This window comes from Octodon degus, unplaced genomic scaffold (assembly GCF_000260255.1).
Source record: "Octodon degus isolate 3935 unplaced genomic scaffold, OctDeg1.0 scaffold00020, whole genome shotgun sequence".
Classification (NCBI taxonomy): Eukaryota; Metazoa; Chordata; class Mammalia; order Rodentia; family Octodontidae; genus Octodon; species Octodon degus.
In genome coordinates this window covers 7,668,016-7,685,513 of record NW_004524596.1, presented here as the reverse complement: position 1 = coordinate 7,685,513, position 17,498 = coordinate 7,668,016, and the positions used below count along the sequence as shown (strand labels likewise).

The 17,498-nt window shown below is 45.0% G+C and overlaps 1 protein-coding gene across 1 annotated transcript in view; it reads left to right on the top strand.

Annotated features, from left to right (window-relative positions):
- The window catches only part of Dhx57 (DExH-box helicase 57), a 56,796-nt gene that overhangs the window by 37,088 nt on the left and 2,210 nt on the right, over nucleotides 1-17,498 (top strand). The window contains exons 17-22 of the mRNA XM_004627631.2: nucleotides 2,065-2,341; nucleotides 6,188-6,283; nucleotides 6,365-6,448; nucleotides 9,424-9,558; nucleotides 11,109-11,183; nucleotides 15,753-15,887. Of these exons, the coding sequence (XP_004627688.1) occupies nucleotides 2,065-2,341; nucleotides 6,188-6,283; nucleotides 6,365-6,448; nucleotides 9,424-9,558; nucleotides 11,109-11,183; nucleotides 15,753-15,887 (802 nt within the window). The remainder of the gene's footprint in view (nucleotides 1-2,064; nucleotides 2,342-6,187; nucleotides 6,284-6,364; nucleotides 6,449-9,423; nucleotides 9,559-11,108; nucleotides 11,184-15,752; nucleotides 15,888-17,498) is intronic.

Genomic DNA, 17,498 nt, shown 5'->3' with positions numbered 1-17,498 from the left:
TAAGGAGTCAAAGTGAAGAAAATTGTATATTGTATTTTTCTCTTCTAAAAAGTTACTGAAGTTCGCAATATAAAATACTAGTCAAAAAATCTATCCCAAGATACAGTATAGATTTATCTTATAAACAAGGGCAAGCAATATAGCTCAGGGGCTCAGGGCCTACCTGGCAACTGTGAGGTCTTGAGTTCGATTCCCAGTACTAAAAATATCAATAATTTAATAAACTGTACAGTTTCAGTGTGAAAAAGAGTAAGTGGATGATTTGAATTTTTCATTACATCTGTAATTGTATAGCAGTCATAACCAACCTAGTCACTTCCAGTCCTATTGTGATAATACTTTACCATGAGCTCTTCCTTCTTAGTAAATCTTTAAGTGTATGTCTTAGTCACTTTTACGTCACTGGACACACTCCTCACACCCACAACTTAAAGGAAAAGAGGCCTCCCTTTGCTCATAGTCTCCGTGCATCCGGTCCACAGTCAGCTGGCTCCAGAGCAGGCGGTGCCTAGCGGACTGTGCGGTGGGGGACCACTGCTCACTGCACGGCAGCCAGGAAGCAGAGAGAGGGCAGAGCCCGGAAGGGGCAGTCTCACCCAGTAACAGCCCCAGGGCCCTCGACTGACAGCCAGGCCCCGGCTCCTAACAGCACGTTCTGCCGGGAGCACATCGGTGGGCCACCCCACCCCTGAGCGTGGCACCACTGTGATCCAGTCACCTTCCAGAAACCCCACCTCCGACACAGCAGGCTTTGGGAGAACGTGCTAGATCTAATCTGTAACCATCTACAAACAGGCTTGTTAATTATAGGCGTACGCTCGCTCGTACAGCGAATCTCTAGAACGCAGGGATCGCTCATACTGAGACTTAGTGCCTGTAGAACAACGCCTCATTTCCCCTCGCTCCAGCCCCGAGCAACCACCGTTCTCTGCTTCTATGTGTATTGTAGCTACCTCAATAAAGGTTATCATGCGCTATTTGTCCTGTGAGTTAGCATAACATCCTCAAGTCATTCACTTGTCGTACATTGCAGAATTTCTTTTTTAAGGCTAGCTGAATAGCATTCCACTGTACTTATATACAACATTCTCCTCATCCACTCATCTATCAATATACCTTTATCTCGGTGGTGCACGCCTTTAATCTCCGCACTTGGGAGGCCGAGGCATGAGGATCTCCGTGAATTCAAGGCCAACCTGGGCTACCCGGCTGTCTGTGAACAAGTATCTGAGACATCAGTTGCTATTTTTTGGATAAAGAATACCCAAAAGTGGGATTGCTAGATAACGATAGTTCTCATTTAATTTTTTTGGACCATCTATTCTGTTTTTCATGGCGGCTCTATCATTCTACATTCCTGCCAGTAGATTCCAATTTCTCCACATCCTTGCCAGTAGTTACCTTTTATCATTTGATTTTATCTGATAATTTAAACTCAACTGTTATTTTTTTAAAGGCATTTTGAAAGTTTATAAGGAGGATTTTATTGTAAAAATAAATATTTCAGAATTGAAAAGTTTTTTGTTTTTTGGTTTTTTGGTTTTTTGGCAGAACTGGGGATTGAACTCAGATCCTTGCACTTGCCAGGGAAGAACTTACTCTACTGAGCCATCTCCCGGCCCTGAAAAGTTTTTCTGTAGTTTATTTCTAGGGAAACTAGAAGTAATTTTTTAAAATTTTTATTTAAACTAGGCTACGGTTTATAAAAGCAAAAACTGGGAAATTGTAATTTTTTTAATGTACTTAGGACAGGGTCTACAGGATCTTACTATGTAGATTGGACTTGTAGTACTCTGCTTGTGCTCAGCCTCCCAGAGAGCTGGGATTACAGGCTCATGCCACCATGCCCAGTCTCAATCGCCATCTTAGCACGCCCCATGTGTGGGGCTGGAATAACATGCCGGGGATTGAACCCCGGCCGCTGTGCTCAGCCTAAGCAGGCACTTATTCTGCTGAGCTATGACCGGCCCTGGAAAATTGTAAATTATGCTCACTCAAGAAATAAATTATTCCTCTGTAATTCCACCAAATATAAAACTGAGATTGTTCCTTTGTGTTTTTCAGAATCAAAATCTTAGACATGTTTAGCGCTCATAGTCTGCAATCTGTGTTCTCCCGGCTCATTGAGCCACCACACGCCGATTCTCTTCGCGCCTCCAAAATCCGGTTACGAGACTTGGGAGCACTAACCCTGGATGAGAAATTGACCCCTCTAGGGTATCACCTGGCCTCTCTGCCGGTGGACGTGAGAATTGGCAAGCTGATGCTTTTTGGGTCTATCTTTCGCTGCCTGGATCCTGCGCTCACCATTGCCGCCAGCTTGGCCTTTAAGTCTCCTTTTGTAAGTAAACAATATTCATCTACACTGGAATTTATGTTATCTGTGCGAGGACCGTGTAGGCTCCAGGGAGGTGTAATCCCCAAAATCTGATCTCAAAACAGATACATGGGGCTGGGAAGATAGCTCAGTGGCATAAAAAATTGGTTAAAAGAGATATGTGCTCCAAATGAAGACTAAGAACTGGAGCGTCTGGTATGATGGCATACACCTGTAATCCCAGCACTCAGGAGGCTGAGGCAGGAGTGTCACTGTGAACTTGGGCTACATAGAGAGTTTAAGGCCTGCAGGAACTACATAGCGAGACCCTGTCTCAAAAAAACAGAAATGCTGGGCATGGTGTCGCATACCTATAATCCCAGCACTTAGGAGGCTCAGGCAGAAGGAACACTGAATTCAATGATGGCCTGCACTACATGGTGAGACTCTGTCTCAAACTGCCCCCTCAAAAGAACTGGCGCTATAACTTACTTAAAATAATGTGCTTTTTATATATCTACTGTATTTGATCAGTATAGCAAAATCAGAAAACACAAACTGTCTTGGTTGCTTTTCTTTTGTTGCTGGGACAAATACACAGCACCCAGACTTAAGGAAGGAAAGTTTTATTTAGCTCACAGTTTGTGGAGGTTTCAGTCCATATGTGGCTGGCTCCAAGGCAGAGTGGCACATGGCAGAGAGCAGCAGCTCATGGTGGCGGAAAACAGCAAGGGCAACAATGGAGGAGCAGAGAGCAGGCCTACTGTAAGCAGGGAGCCACCCCAGGGCGGGTGCGGCGCTCACACTGTAATTCCAGCATTGGAATCAGCGACAAACTAGAACAAACTAGAAGCCTACCCCATGACTGCAGGAGGTTTTGAGGGACATCTAAGATACAAGCCACAACACAGCCAACAAAAACAAGTGCCCCTACACAATTTGAAAAGACATAAATACCACTTTATATATAGGTTTAGTCCATGCCTCTTTTTCTGGTCTGTTAAGGTGGAAGATTGAGATATGGTTTTGCAATAATTCTTTTTTTTTTTTTTTGTCCTGGGAAAGCTATGCCTCTTGAGCAATTAACCATTTAAATCTTAGTTTTCTTTTTATCTGATTCTTAGTCCATATTTGCTCTAAGTGACTGCACTCATCATGGGGCTTGGTGCATGGGCACAGCACATCCTTACTGTGGTTACATCTTCCCATTCCCTCCCTCCCCTCGCCTTCCTTCTCTACTTCCCTTTCTCGTTTGCAGAGCCTGTCTCCTGTGCCATATCTTTGGTTTTACTCTTTAAATTATTTATGCTTTGTTTTGCATGGAAGAGAAACCATGTGATATTTGTGCTCGTGTCTGATTTTGCTACTGTGATTGCAAGCTGCATCCGTTTGCCTCCAGATGACTTGGATTTGTCTTCTTTGTGGCTGAGTACTCCACTGTGTACACTGCACTTTCCTTGTCTAGGCCTCTGTTCGGCGCATACAGGCCACTGCCCAGACTTAAGCTGTTGGGAGTGGTGCTGCTTTGAACAGGAGTGTGGACGGATCACGAGTGTGTGTGGGTCACAATGTGCAGGATCATGAGTGTGTGCAGATCACTGAGTACACAGAACACTCAGTGTACATGGATCACTGAGCGTGTGCGGATCACTGAGACATGAGGCCTTTAACTCTTTCAGAAAGAAACCTGGATGGGGCGGGCTGAGTCACACAGAATTTCTAATTTTAGTTTTTGAGGACTCTTCTCACTGGTTTCCAGAGGGCTTCTGTACTAGCTTACATTCCCTCCAAATGTGGAAGGGCGTCCTCTGCCCTGCAGCCTCAGCAGCATTTGCTACTGATTTCCAGGACTTTCTATGAATGTATTACACCCCCCAGTCACTCATTTCTTTTCTTAATTTCCATTGTGACTCACTCATCACCACACGATGGCATATGTTGTTTAACTTTCATGTATTTGTGGGTTCCTTGATTTATTTTCTGTTCTTTTTTTTCCTTTTTTGCAATACCAGGAATCGAACTCAGGACCTTGCACTTGTCAGGCAGGCACTTATGCCACTGAGCTATGTCCCTGGCCCCCTATTTTCTGTTATTTCTAATTGGGGGCCATAGCAATCACACAACGTAGTTTTATTATTTCAGCCCATTAAAATTTATCAAAGCCTGGCAGAGTGACTCTTGCCTGTAATCCTACACTTAGGAGGCTGAGGCAAGAGGATCACTGCAAGTTCAAGACCAGCCTGAATGGTATAGTGAAACCCTGTCTGAAAAGACCTAAATAAGCTTACTGAGCTTGCGTATGGTCGAGCACATGCTCAGTCCTCGGAGCGTCAGTGTCTTTCAGAAGAATAGGTGTTCTGCTGTTGTGGAGTGGAGCGTCATGATGCCTTTTTTTTTTTTTCCTGAGGCTTATTTTAGATAGGAGAAAGCTAAACACGGTCATTTCTTCAGTTTTTAATATTATACTTCATAGAATTGTAAACTCACACGTCTACAGAAGGATCTTATTTTTCTCATTGCTGAGACATACCTGACACCAAGTTAAAAGGGGAAAGGTTTATTTCAGCCTGGTTTGTGGAGGTTTCGGTGCCTACTCAGCTGGCTGCAAGGCAGGATGGCACATGGCGGAGGGGCAACAGTTCATGATGCCGGAAGACAGCAAAAGCAACAAGGGCAGAGAGCTTAAGAGCAGTCTGCACCTTTTATATTGTATCCTGTCAGCCAGGATTGGGCGGTGCCGATCCTGATCCAGTCAGGACTGAGCTAGCCATCACCCACCTTTCATCGCAGCAGCCTTAATCCCAGCATTGCACCATGAATCAGTCACATACCCTAGAGTCATTCATATCTACGTAAGCATGAGGCTTTGGGGAGACATCTAGACACAGGACCTTAGCCCAGCTTTTTTTTTTGCGGAACCGGGGATTGAACTCAGACCCTTGTGCTTGCCAGAGAAGTGCTTATTCCACTGAGCCATCTCCGCAGCCCCTACCCAGCTCTTTCATGTAAGAGCAGATGATAAAACGAAGCTCCAACAACTGACGTGCTGTGCTCAGAGACTTTCAGCATCAGTGTTGTAAAGAGAAGTTCCATTGCCTGTTTCTCAAATCATCTCAAGAAACTTCTGCTTTCTTTTATTGGAAAATGAAAAGATTTATTGGGAATTTTGTTATCATTAGCCAAATCAAGTCCTTGACCCTGTAGGCTCTGTAAACATAATGTTAAAAGCTCCCAGATGTAATCTTTGGCTTGCCTAAAAGGAAAGAATTTTACTTTCCAGTAGAAGATAAAGTTTGTTGCTGCTTGGTGACCTATAAAGTTATTCAGCTACACAGAAACTGGAGAGAAGTTGGTTTCAAGTGGTTTCCAGTGCTATTGCAGTGGCGAGAGCCTCGGCGTAACTCGCTTATGCTGGCAACTGCAAGCCTGGGGAGGAAGACGAACATTTTGGGATGAATACTATAAAAATAGAGGGAAACACTGCTTCTCGGTGGGGAAGCTAATGATATCCAAAGATAAGTGATGAACAAGAATCTAAAATGCACTTGCAAGGTCCTGGCATCATTGCCCAGCCCTGAAAAGAAAAAAATTGTAAAATAAAGATGCCGCAAAGGTAACAGAATTTTTTATGTAAGATGTAGTTTTTAGACTGAGTAGCTCTGGAGAGACTTGCCACTTGGAACCAGAAGGCCCAGAAGCGCTCAGGACAGAAAGGACCTTGGTTGCTGCTGTCCTTACTGTCCCCCCACCTAGCCGCTGAGGGTACCTTGTTCCATGGGCTTCCCTGAGGCCACTGGCCTCATCAGGAGGGAAGTACCATTTGAGACTTCACGCAGAATGTGTCCTTGACAGCCAGTTTTTCTCTCCTAGGTGTCTCCCTGGGATAAAAAAGAGGAAGCCAACCAGAAAAAGCTAGAATTTGCCTTCGCAAACAGTGATTATCTGGCCCTTCTCCAAGCATATAAGGTAAGTAGATAACCAAATAGGTACCTTAGGTTTGTGGACACAAATACAGAGTCACCTCATTTGATTCTCTCCAAAACTTAGGGGTGGCAGCTGAGCACAAGGGAAGGCGTGCATGCCAGTTATAATTACTGCAGACAGAACTTCTTGTCAGGAAGAGCTCTGCAGGTGAGTCTTGCCCACGGCAGTTCTGTTTCGTTCATTTCCCACTGGAGGTAGTTCATAGGAGGACCGGGCAGCGCCATCGCTCTTACCCTTTTTTTTTTTTCTTTTTTTTTTTTTTAATACAGTGCTGGAGATTGAACCCAGGGAATACTGAGCTATATCCTCAGACTTTCTAGGTTTTTTTTAGACAGAGTCCCCAAAGTTGCTCAGGCTAGTCTCGAACCTGTGATCCACCTCATTCTCCTGAGTAGCTGGGATTACAGGCATGTGGCGCCATGCCTGCCTGTACTTGTATCTTGACATCTAAAATGCTTTTTCCGGATGGTGCTTGGTTTTTGCAGCTGTGTAAATGGACTTCTGAACTATGCCATCAGGACTTTCTGCTGAAACTCTCAGCTCACCTGTTTTTTCACCTAGTGAAGACTGATTTCTTAATGTAGAAGACAGGGTAGCGTATCAGTGTGGTACAGGTTACTTCTCACTGGAATTTTCTCAGGAATTTGTGTGAGGCATTTTTAACCTCCACACACACACTGAAATGTATGTATTATTCTAAGAGAGATGACTCTTTCAGGAGAATCTCAAGAAGACTGACTCCTCAAAGCCAAAGAACTAAGAAGACCGAGCTGGACTTCATTTGCCTATGTGCATTAGACTCTGCTGTATGCCAGCGAGTGTATAACAGACGAAGGTTTGGTCTTCCATGCTTTCCGCCAGGGCAGTGTTTTAGGCCTCCTCCTCAGGGTCTGAGAAGGCAAACTAGTGATGGTGCACTGCCAGTTAGATTTGCCAGAGGAGAGTGAAAATACGTATAAATAGCCTGGCATATTTTTGCTATGGTGGCACACTCACAGTCCCAGCATTCTGGGAGGCTGAGGCGAGAGGGGTGCTAGATCAGTCCTGGCCTGGGCAACTTTGCAACTTAGTGAGACCATCTCTGAAAATGTGAAGGGGCTTGGGGTGGGGGTACGTTGCATTGTGAGTTCAGTCCCTGATGCTACAAAAAATCTAAAATAAATAAACCCAGGTCCTACCCAGGCCAATTAAGTTTGGTATCTCTTAATTATCATTCATTGGAGTTTACCAATTGAACTGAATAGGTATTGGTAATAAATACTTTCTCAAGTCTTCATTTAACATGTTTGAATATAAAAAATTGAGGTATTTTATTCCTTGGTAGTGTTTTGTTTTTGTTTTGAGACAGTCTCACAGTGTAGTCAGGCTGATCTTAAACTCATGATCCTCTTGCCTTGGCCACCTGAAAGCTGCATTTACAAGCACACGCCACCACTGTCTGGTGTAATTTTTGATTACTTTTTTTAAAAAAAAAATTATTGTTTTTCAGAGCCAGCAAGATAGCTCAGTGGTCTAAAGCGCCTGCTTAAGCAAGCTCAGGCAAAGCACAGGAACTGCAGTTCGATCCCTGGCACCAGATGCTACACCAGCCCCACACCCAGGATGAGCTGAGCCGGCCACAATAATAATAATAATGACAGTAATAATAATGAAATTATTTTTCTTCAGAAAATATATAGATTTCGCTGTGTTCAACTGTTTCACGTGTTCCCTCTTTTCATTAAGCTCTAGTCTGGGTTTGTTTGAGACAAGGTCTTGCTTTGTAGCCCAGGGTGGCCTTAAAGCCACAGCAACCCTCTTGCCTCTAAGCCCCATTTAGAATGCAGAATTCTTTTTATTCAGATCACAGTTAAGCTAGACACGGGGCGCATGCCTATAATTGCAGCATTCAGCTGAGGCAGAAGGACTGAGTGAGCTATGTAGCAAGACCCATCTCAACAAAGCTCAGAATAGACACTCTGACATGTTTAATGCTGCTTGTACTTTGCCATGTAATCCATGTGTACTTGAGGCATTCCAAGAAAACACTTAATTGTTATCAAGAGGCAGGGTAGTGGCAGCGGTGGCACACACACTCAGAGTCTTCACTACTCGGGAGGCTGAAACAGGAGGATCTGAAATTTGAGGCCAGCCTGGGCAACTTAGTGAGATCCTGACTCAAAAAAAATAGGGTTGCATTGTAGCTCAGTAGTGGAATACACCTGGGTGGGTTCATGCCCCAGTATCTTAAAAAGACAGGGGGAGCAAGACAGTGTTGCTTAATTTTCAGTTTCTTGAGTTATTATCTCCTTGTTTAGTGTTAGTACATAGCCTGTTTTGGTTTTGGTGTATTGTGGTACTGGGGGTTGAGCCCACGGATTCACACACACAAGACAAACACTGCTATACAAGACAGACACTCTCCTATTTTCTTAAAGCGAAGCTCTCTTGCCGTGTTGTCCAGCAGGCCGCTGGCTCTCGGGCTCAAGCAGTCTTCCTGCCTCAGCCACTCACGTGCTGGGATCACCGGTGTGGAGAGAGCTGTTTGAACAGAAGCTACAAGGAGAAGAAAGCTTCACTTTTTTTCCTCACACTGGTACTCAGTAACAAAAAATAGTGTGGATCGAAAATAATAATGCCCCCATCCCTGGCAACAGCTGAGAGTCGCTGAGACCGCACAGGGGATTGTTCTGCAGAGATCCGATTGGAGAGACCTGAGCCCTCCCGGCCCAGCTCAGGAGCAGAGAGGACACAAACAGAGCTGCAAGCCAGAAGACCAGATGGCACACGGTGCCACACACCGCTGCATTTTTTGCTGTCCTAAGAATTTCCAGGAGCATTAGACCTACCCCAACTCCAGTGAAAATAAATATGTAATGAACATTTAAATAAGTTATCCCTAGGTTTCCTGAAATTTTAAAATTACTAATGACTGTCTTTGTCTGCCATTTTTTATAAGTAGCAGTTGCCTTTTTGGGAACTATCAGACGGGCATCTTTCACCCCATTTGACAACACAGTATGCACCTCGCTGCTGTCTGGAGAAGTTGTATGGCTGTACAGCTGCTCGCTATTGTAAGAATAGATGCTCATCTTTGGCATATGGATGCCCTTTCTTAAAGATTTTTCCATTTTTTTTTTCAGGAAATGGCCAGCCTCAAACGACAATTCACTGAGCTGTTATCAGATATAGGATTTGTAAAGGAAGGGCTCCGAGCAAGAGAAATTGAGAAAAGGGCCCAAGGAGGAGATGGGGTCCTGGGTGCCACAGGAGAAGAGGTAAGGAACATGTGGTTTCTTCTTGTTTCTGTTCAGTGTGAGCATGAGTATCTGAAGTCAGGGCCAGCCAGATAGCTCAGCGGACTAAAGCGCCTGCTTACGCAGAGCACAGCGGCTGGGGTTCGATCCCTGGCGTGCCGTGCAGGCCCCGCCCCCAGAGTGAGCTGAGACAGTGACTCAGACTGGGGGTGGTGGCGCACACCTGTAATCCCAGCACTTGGGAGGCTGAAAACAGGAGGATCACTAGGAGTCCAACCTACGTAGAGACCCTGTACATCCTGTACTAAAATACAAAAAAAAAAGAAAAGAATATCTGAAGTTAGAACCGCTTGCAGATATTTTTCTTCACTTAAGCCTTATGAGCAGGAGGTTAGTGTGTGTGTGTCAGTCTGTTTGATTGTTTGCATACTAGGAATTGAGCCCAGGCCCTTCACACTAACTACATCCCCAGTTCTTTTTTAATTTTTTGAGATAGGATCTCATTAAGTTGCTAACTTCCCCAGGCTGGGTTCAAACCTTGGATCTGCCTACCTAAGCCTCTCAGAGTGCCGAGAATATAGTTGCAAGCCACCACACCTGTGCTGTGTGATACGCTTGATGTACTTCTTTCCAAAAACTTATCAGCTAATGCTTATGCAAACAGGAGTTTTTCTGTTCGTTGTTGCTACTGGGTTTTTTTTAAATTTCACAGTGGCATGTCATTAAAAAAGCTTTCCAGGGCTGGTGAGATGGCTCAGTGGTCTAAAGCACCTACTTAGAACAAGCGTAGCAAAGCACAGGGACCGCGGTTCAATCCCCCAGCACCACATGCCAGCCAGCCCCGCCCCCTGGTGGGCTGAGCTGGACACACACACACACACACACACACACACGCATAAATAAATAAAATAATAATTAGGAAGATAATTTCAAGATGAACTTTGTGCTCCCATGTTCTAAGCATGTGGTGATGAATTCCTGTAATCATAGCACTCAGGAGGTTGAGCCTTGTGGACTGCAGTGAGGAGGCTAGCGTGGGCTACATGAGACCCTATCTCAAAATAATAATATAATAATAGTAATAATAAGCAATTACCTGGGCATGGTGGCACACCCCTGTAATCCCAGCACTCAGGAGGCTGAGGCAGGGGAATTGTTAGGAGTTCAAGGCCAGCCTGACCTATATAGCGAGACCCTGTCTCCAGGAGAAAATAAATAATAAGAGCAATTAGAAATTCTGAATACCTCATGAGCCAGAATCTTTCTCTCCATCGAAATGAAGGCTACTGGCATCCCCTGGGGTCTTCCAAGGGCTCCTGAGCCACCTCACAGTCAGCTGGAACTCTTTGCAGATCTAAGAAAGGCCTTGTGGGCTTCTCAGACGGGGGTCTTATGTGACTGTTCCAGTAAATTATTTTTAACTCAAAAAGTTTCCTAGCCAACAAATAAAAATTAGAGGCTCTTATATTTTAAGATAGAAATAAAATGAATTATAAGTTTCAGAGCATGCTCTGAAATAGCTACATTGCTTGGTAAAAGTTCTCATACAATTAATGCCGTTTCTCTCACAGGCAAACTCTAATGCAGAGAATCCCAAGCTGATATCAGCTATGCTGTGTGCTGCTCTGTATCCAAATGTGGTGCAGGTAACCAAGCATTTTTTTCTGGGGGCTCTCATGTCTTGTTTGATTTGTAACCAAGGGGTAAATGTACAGTGTGCCCACTAATCATCTTACAGAGGGATACACCTAATTCATGGATTCATCAAGTGTATTTGGTATACATTTCCAATCCTTCAGTTCTCCCAGTCTGTTTAGATATCATTCAAGAACACATTGATTACATAAAATTAGGAGCCTTTTTAATCCTTCTGACATAGTATTACATTCCAAGAATTAGTGTGGGATAAATGTCAGTCGTATAGCTGTTGCAGAATTCAAGTCCAGAGAGGCTACTGGAGAAGGAGGAGGATTTATTTAGGTTAGGTGCACACCAGCTCAGTGGACTTGTGTCCAAAGGGCTAAGCCCCAAACGAAAGAAGGGCTGCCGTTATATGTGCGTTGCTGAAGGAGTTGGTCCCTCTAACAGGAAGAAACTTCTGGGTGGCTTAAGTTTACAGACGTAAAACAAAAGCAGTTTGTTAAGCTGCGTCACAACCTAACATAGCTTGGTAGCCTTACTTAGGCAAATCAGGGTGTTGTGGGAACAGGACGTTATAAAGCTTTATTTATAGGGACAAAAGTTACTGTTTTTATCTGCATTAGAATAAAGAATATCAGCTGTAGGGAGGGGAAGTTAGGGGAAATTCATCTTTTTACTGCTTCATCTCCCCTTTGATGTTTTCTATAAATGAGTTTTAGTAGCTTGTCATTCCCATTTACCCCATTATGGGGCGTCAGATTCCTATTGGGAAGAGGAAGAATTATAACAAATGGAAAAGGGCTTTGTGTTGTTTGTAACTGTGCTGCTCCTCAAGCTTTGGCCGTGCGTGGACCGGTCAGCTCCCGGAGCAAGCAGAGCGGGGCTGCTGTTTCCATCTTGTAGGGCCACCATTCGAGCGGTCTGCACCCTGTTGTGTGGCCTGCCTGTCCTGGGCCGCCAGTGTCAGCCAGCAGTGATGGTTCTAAGGCGAGCCACGTCTTTTCATTTGGAGAGCAGTTCGGAAGTTTCCAGGGTGGAGATCGGGGATGAGGACAGTGGCCAGGCCTCTCGGGTTGCAGGCTGTCACAGCAGACTGCTGTGCTTTTCTGGCTTGGCTTCCTTGGTGTCCCCTGGAGTGTATGACAGCCACGTTTTTGTCCCTGTACAGGGATCAGGAGCTGTATGTAGGAGCTGTAAAATCTCTTTTGTACTTTTCCTCCCGAAGTTAAGAGCCCTCTTTCCCTATATTGTGCTCCATGACCATGTAATGTAATGCAGCAAAGCCATATTGGAATCCACATAGACATCAGTCTTTTTATCCTTTGCTCATGAGCACCCTTGTCCGAGTCTCCACTCTCTTCTGGGTTGAGGTTCCAGTAGGCAGAGGCGGAGCGTCCATCCGAGTCCAGTGTCAACGCTGCATGTCTTGCCCATCAGACCCGTTCTAGTACAAAACTGCTTCGCAAGGTGTGATCTGTGAGGCCCTCCAGCTTCGAATACTTCATCCATAGTTTCCACACTCATGAAAGGAGGCCCTCAGCTCAAGCAGGAGCAGAGCAACTGGGTTACGATTTTTTCGTAGAAGTCCCTGATACCAAAGGACTTGGATTTGACCACCAGTGGTGCCTCCTTTGGTCTACTACTAAGGTTCTAAGTAAGTGTGGTGCTTGAATGGTCAGTTGTCCTAAGGCAGCTTGTCAGCCTCTGGTATCAGCAGGGCGGTGGTAGCCAGTGTCCTGAAGCATGGAGGCCATCCCAGAGCCATGAGCCTAACAAGGATGCCACTGGGCAATGTCAGGATCCCATGACCTGAATTGGGACTCCTATGGCTGTTGTTGTTGCTGCTGTTCATGGACGTGTAGGAAGAAAGGCTCCATTATAGCTGGCAATCCTAAGGCTGGGGCCGGAGTCAGGGCGTTTTGGGTTTGCTTACATGTTTTTCCTGATCAGCTTCTCAGAGGAAGGACTCTTTCCTCCCTTTAAGAGCTTTTATAGGGGCTTAGGCATAAGTGGGAAATCCAGGACCCTGATACCACAGAATCTTGCTATCTCCGAGAACTCTTACTGCATGAGGGGGCCAGGGGCGCAGCCAGCCTGCTTTTCCTGATGCCCCGTTGGTGCATCTTGTTTCACTATGAAACTTGAAGATTTGACCTCGTCAGAAAATGTATTTTTTTTTCTGGGACACCTTAGATCCAGCCTTCCAAAGTAGATAAAGAAGGTCTTTACTTTCTTGGTAGCAGTCTCACAGGTTGGGTCTGCCAAAAGGAGGTCACTCCATACTGTAGCAAGGGGCAGGTGTCTTCCAGTGTGATGAAGGCATTGAGGTCAGTGGGCAGTGCCTCTCTGCGACTGTAGGAGAGTTTCTGAGTCCTCGAGGAAGCCTGGTCCAGGTGAGCTGTTCCTTTAGACCATGACAGGTCTCCAGCTGTAGGTGTATCGTGCGTATCACCTCTGTGATGTATAACCTGCTGTGTTTAATTGCTTTGATCTGCTCCGTCTTGGCTTAGATCTGTGCCTCCAAGCTCTGACACAGATGCAGGCTAAGGTAGGAGGACTGCCAGGAGTTTGAGGCCAGCCTGGGTACATAGTGAGTTCAAGGCCAGCCTGAACTACATAGTGAGACCCTGTCTCAAAAGAAAAAAAAAATGTGGGGGGGAGAGATATGGAGAAAATTCATACGGAAATTAAAAAGTGTAGAAATTTTTTTTTTTTTTTTTTTTTTAAATATTTATTTTTATTTATTACATTTATTTATTGTGTGTGTGTGTGGCCAGCTCAGCCCACCAGGGGGCGGGTCTGGCTGGCATGTGGTGCTGGGGATCGAACCGCGGTGCCTGTGCTTTGCCAAGCTTGTTTCAAGTAGGTGCTTTAGACCACTGAGCCATCTCTCCAGCCCAAATGTAGAAATTCTAAATGTACTATAGGAAATTTTAAATGACTGGGCACGGTGGCATATGCTTGTAAGTCCAGCACTCAGGAGGCTGAAGCAGGAAGATCACCATGAGTTTGGGGCCAGCCTGAGTTACATAAAGAGACTATCTCAAAAAATGAAATTTTAAATGAGTCCCCTCCAACAAAAAAGAAATTTTAGATCACAAGTAATATTATTTTGAGGCTAAGCAAAAAATAAAAAGTTAAAAGTTCTGACTCTGTTTTAGAACCCAGGATCTAATAGAAAAGTAGACATAGGGCATGAATGAATATACAGTGCAAAAAAGAAAAAGTGAAAAAAGAAAAGCTGGGTGTGGCGTGCGTACCTATAATTCCAGCAGGCTTGAGGTTCAAGCCTTGGCCTTGGCAATTTAAGGACCTCTGTAATTTGAGACAGTCTCAAAGAGTTGGGAATGCAGCTCAGGGCTGGAGTCAATCCCTAGGATGCCTTTGCAAGTTGGCCAAATGTTTTAAAACTTAGAGTGGTGCTGGCATATGCCCCCAACATAACCACTCTCAGCCTGGGTGAGAATAAAAGTATATGTACCCTTCCTGCTGTAGGCTTTGCTACAAAGAACTAAGTGCAAACATGGACACATACAGCCAGGAAAATTCAGCCACATGCAAGGTTTTGGTAATAGAAAACTTATTGGTGGAATTACAAATTCTTACAAGGAAGTATTGTGTATCCCTTAAGAATTATGTTTTTGAAAAATATTGAATAACATAAAAATGTTCTCAGCATATTAAGTAAAAATGGTTTATAGCAGCAGCACCTGCTTGGTGTATGTAAGGCCCCAAGGCCTGGCACCAGAAAAAGAAAAGGTTTATAAAGGATCCTATTTTAGTCTCAATACATGTGTATCTTTTTGTATTATTTGCCTATAGTTTGTCTGTATATAAAGATAAATGTAGCAGAGAAAACTAAAATGGTATTTATCAGTTAAAGGGAGCCATCTCTTAATTACGTGATCACAGGTTTTAGTTCAAGGGAGGAAGAGTTTGACACAGGGTCTCACCACGTATTACACTGGCCTCACACTCACTGCTCAAGCCGTACTGGCCTAGGAGTGGGATCCTCCTGTCTCAGCTTCCCAAGTACTGGGATGACAAGCAAGTGCCACCATGCCTGGCTCTAAAATATGATTTTCAATATATTCTTAAATGAAATAATCTCTGTTTTAGACATATTTCATTATGTCTTAAAAGAAATTCACTTGGAAATGTTACGTTGGGATCGAGCTTGGCCTGCCAGCCCTAGCCTGTCCTGTGGGCTGCATCTCTGCACCTGTGAAGTGGGTTGGTGTGGATCCACAGCAGCAGCACAGCAGCGCTGGCCCACAGCTGCCTTCTAGAATAGACACGCAGCACCACTGCACCCACCACACCGTAGCACTTAACCAAAAAAGAGGGATCCTTCACTTGCCTAGCAAGCGCAAGGCCCTGAGTTCAATCCCCAGTACCGCAAAAAAAAAAAAAAAAAAAGAGAGAGAGATCCTTATATTGTCTTCAGAAGAAAAAATAAATGAGGAGGAAGAAATAGCAAGGCTAGACAAACAAGACGGGCTTATGCATGAGACAAGTCATGTAATGGAATATGTATAGCTTATAATCTACTTTTACAAATATTTGTTGTTCAGGTGAAGACGCCAGAAGGCAAGTTTCAGAAGACCAGTACTGGAGCTGTCAAAATGCAGCCAAAATCAATTGAGTTGAAGTTTGTCACCAAGAATGATGGCTATGTCCACATTCACCCTTCATCGGTGAACTACCAGGTCAGAACGGTGGCTGGTGCTTACGCTTGCATAAAACAGGTCCTGGGGTGAGAAACATACCCTCGGTCAGGCAGACTTGGCTTATGCTTACAGTCCTCTGGTCTGCTCCCCAGTAGTACCAGTGACTTAGAGAAGGATGTGTAAGTACAAAGAGCCGGGCAGGCAGACTCTGGAAAGATTACTTCCATTTCAAGGATATTCTAGTGGATACAAGAAACTGCTCAAGCCTGATTTCAGATGTCAAATTATGCTTCGCATTGGCGATTTAAGAAATCACAGGCTGATTACATCACTGACCTATTCTTGCCGTCCTTCTTCAGCTCTGTTCTTCCTTCCATCTGCTGCCGTGGGACATTTGTCTCCTGCCCCAACTCACCCAAGGTTATGAGTGGCCTCCTAGTTGTCAAATCAAGGACATCACCTGTCCTCATCCTTGCCTCTCACATGGTATTTGTCGTTGCTGACCTCCCTCCCTGTGGTGTACCTACACCCCCTGGCCCCTAAAGACAGAGAAACTTTTTGCGGGAGGTACCAGGAATCAAACTCAGGACCTCATGCTTGCCAGGCAGGTCCTGCACCACTAGGCTAAATCCTCGGCCCTATACACAGTGTCTTGATTCTGTAGGCACAGACTACTTCAGATCTTTCTCTTCAAAGCTGTCGCCTCTACTCACTATCTCCCGATGGCTTGCTCGCGCATGCACGCTCTCTCCCATCCTCTCTCTCTCCCTCTCCCCCTCCCTCTGTCTGTCTCTGTCTCTCTTTGTTCTTTATCTGCAGTGTAGACTATCCAGATCAGAATTCTGGAATTACGTGCCACTTAAAGAGTCCTGCATCGCCTTAATTTGATTCCAGTTGGTCAGCATGTTCAGGCAATGCCCCCTTTTCCTTTTTTTTTTTTTTTTTTTTTTTTTTTTCTTTTTTTTAGGGAAGAGTCTACAGGTTGGTCAATATCTCACGCCTAGATCAGACTCATAGTGATCCGCCTGCTTACAGCCTCCCAAGAGCTGGGATTACAGGCACGTACCACCACACCCAGGCTCAATTGCCATCTCTGTGCGCCCCGGGGGCGGGGCCGGCACAGCAGACCTGGGGATGAACCCCCTGTGCCTGCTTGTGGGTGCTTTAATCTGCTGAGCTATTTGACCAGCCCTATGAAAAGATTTTTTGTTTTGTTTTTTGTTACGCTGTTTTGTTTGTTTTGGTAATGATTGAGTTCAAACCCAGGGCCTTGTACGTGTTAGGTAACTGCTGTACTACTGAGCCACATCTCTGGCCACAAACGTGCAAAGTTTGAGTTGCTTATTAGACATATGAATAGAGATGGTAATCAAGGGAGAGGTGCTGGCCGGCATGTATGAGCCAGCTTTTCTGTTGCTGAGATGCAAAGATACAATACAAAACCCACAACTAGGGGAGGAGGCGGCTCACAGCTGGAGGGGTTCGGTCTATGCTCGGCTCCAGGACAGAAACATGACAGGAGCGCATGGCGGAACAGAGGCTTGGTTCAAAGTGCTGGAAGCAGGGCTGGAGAGATGGCTCAGTGGTCTAAAGCACCTACTTGAAACAAGCTTGGCAAAGCACAGGGACCGCGGTTCGATCCCCCAGCAC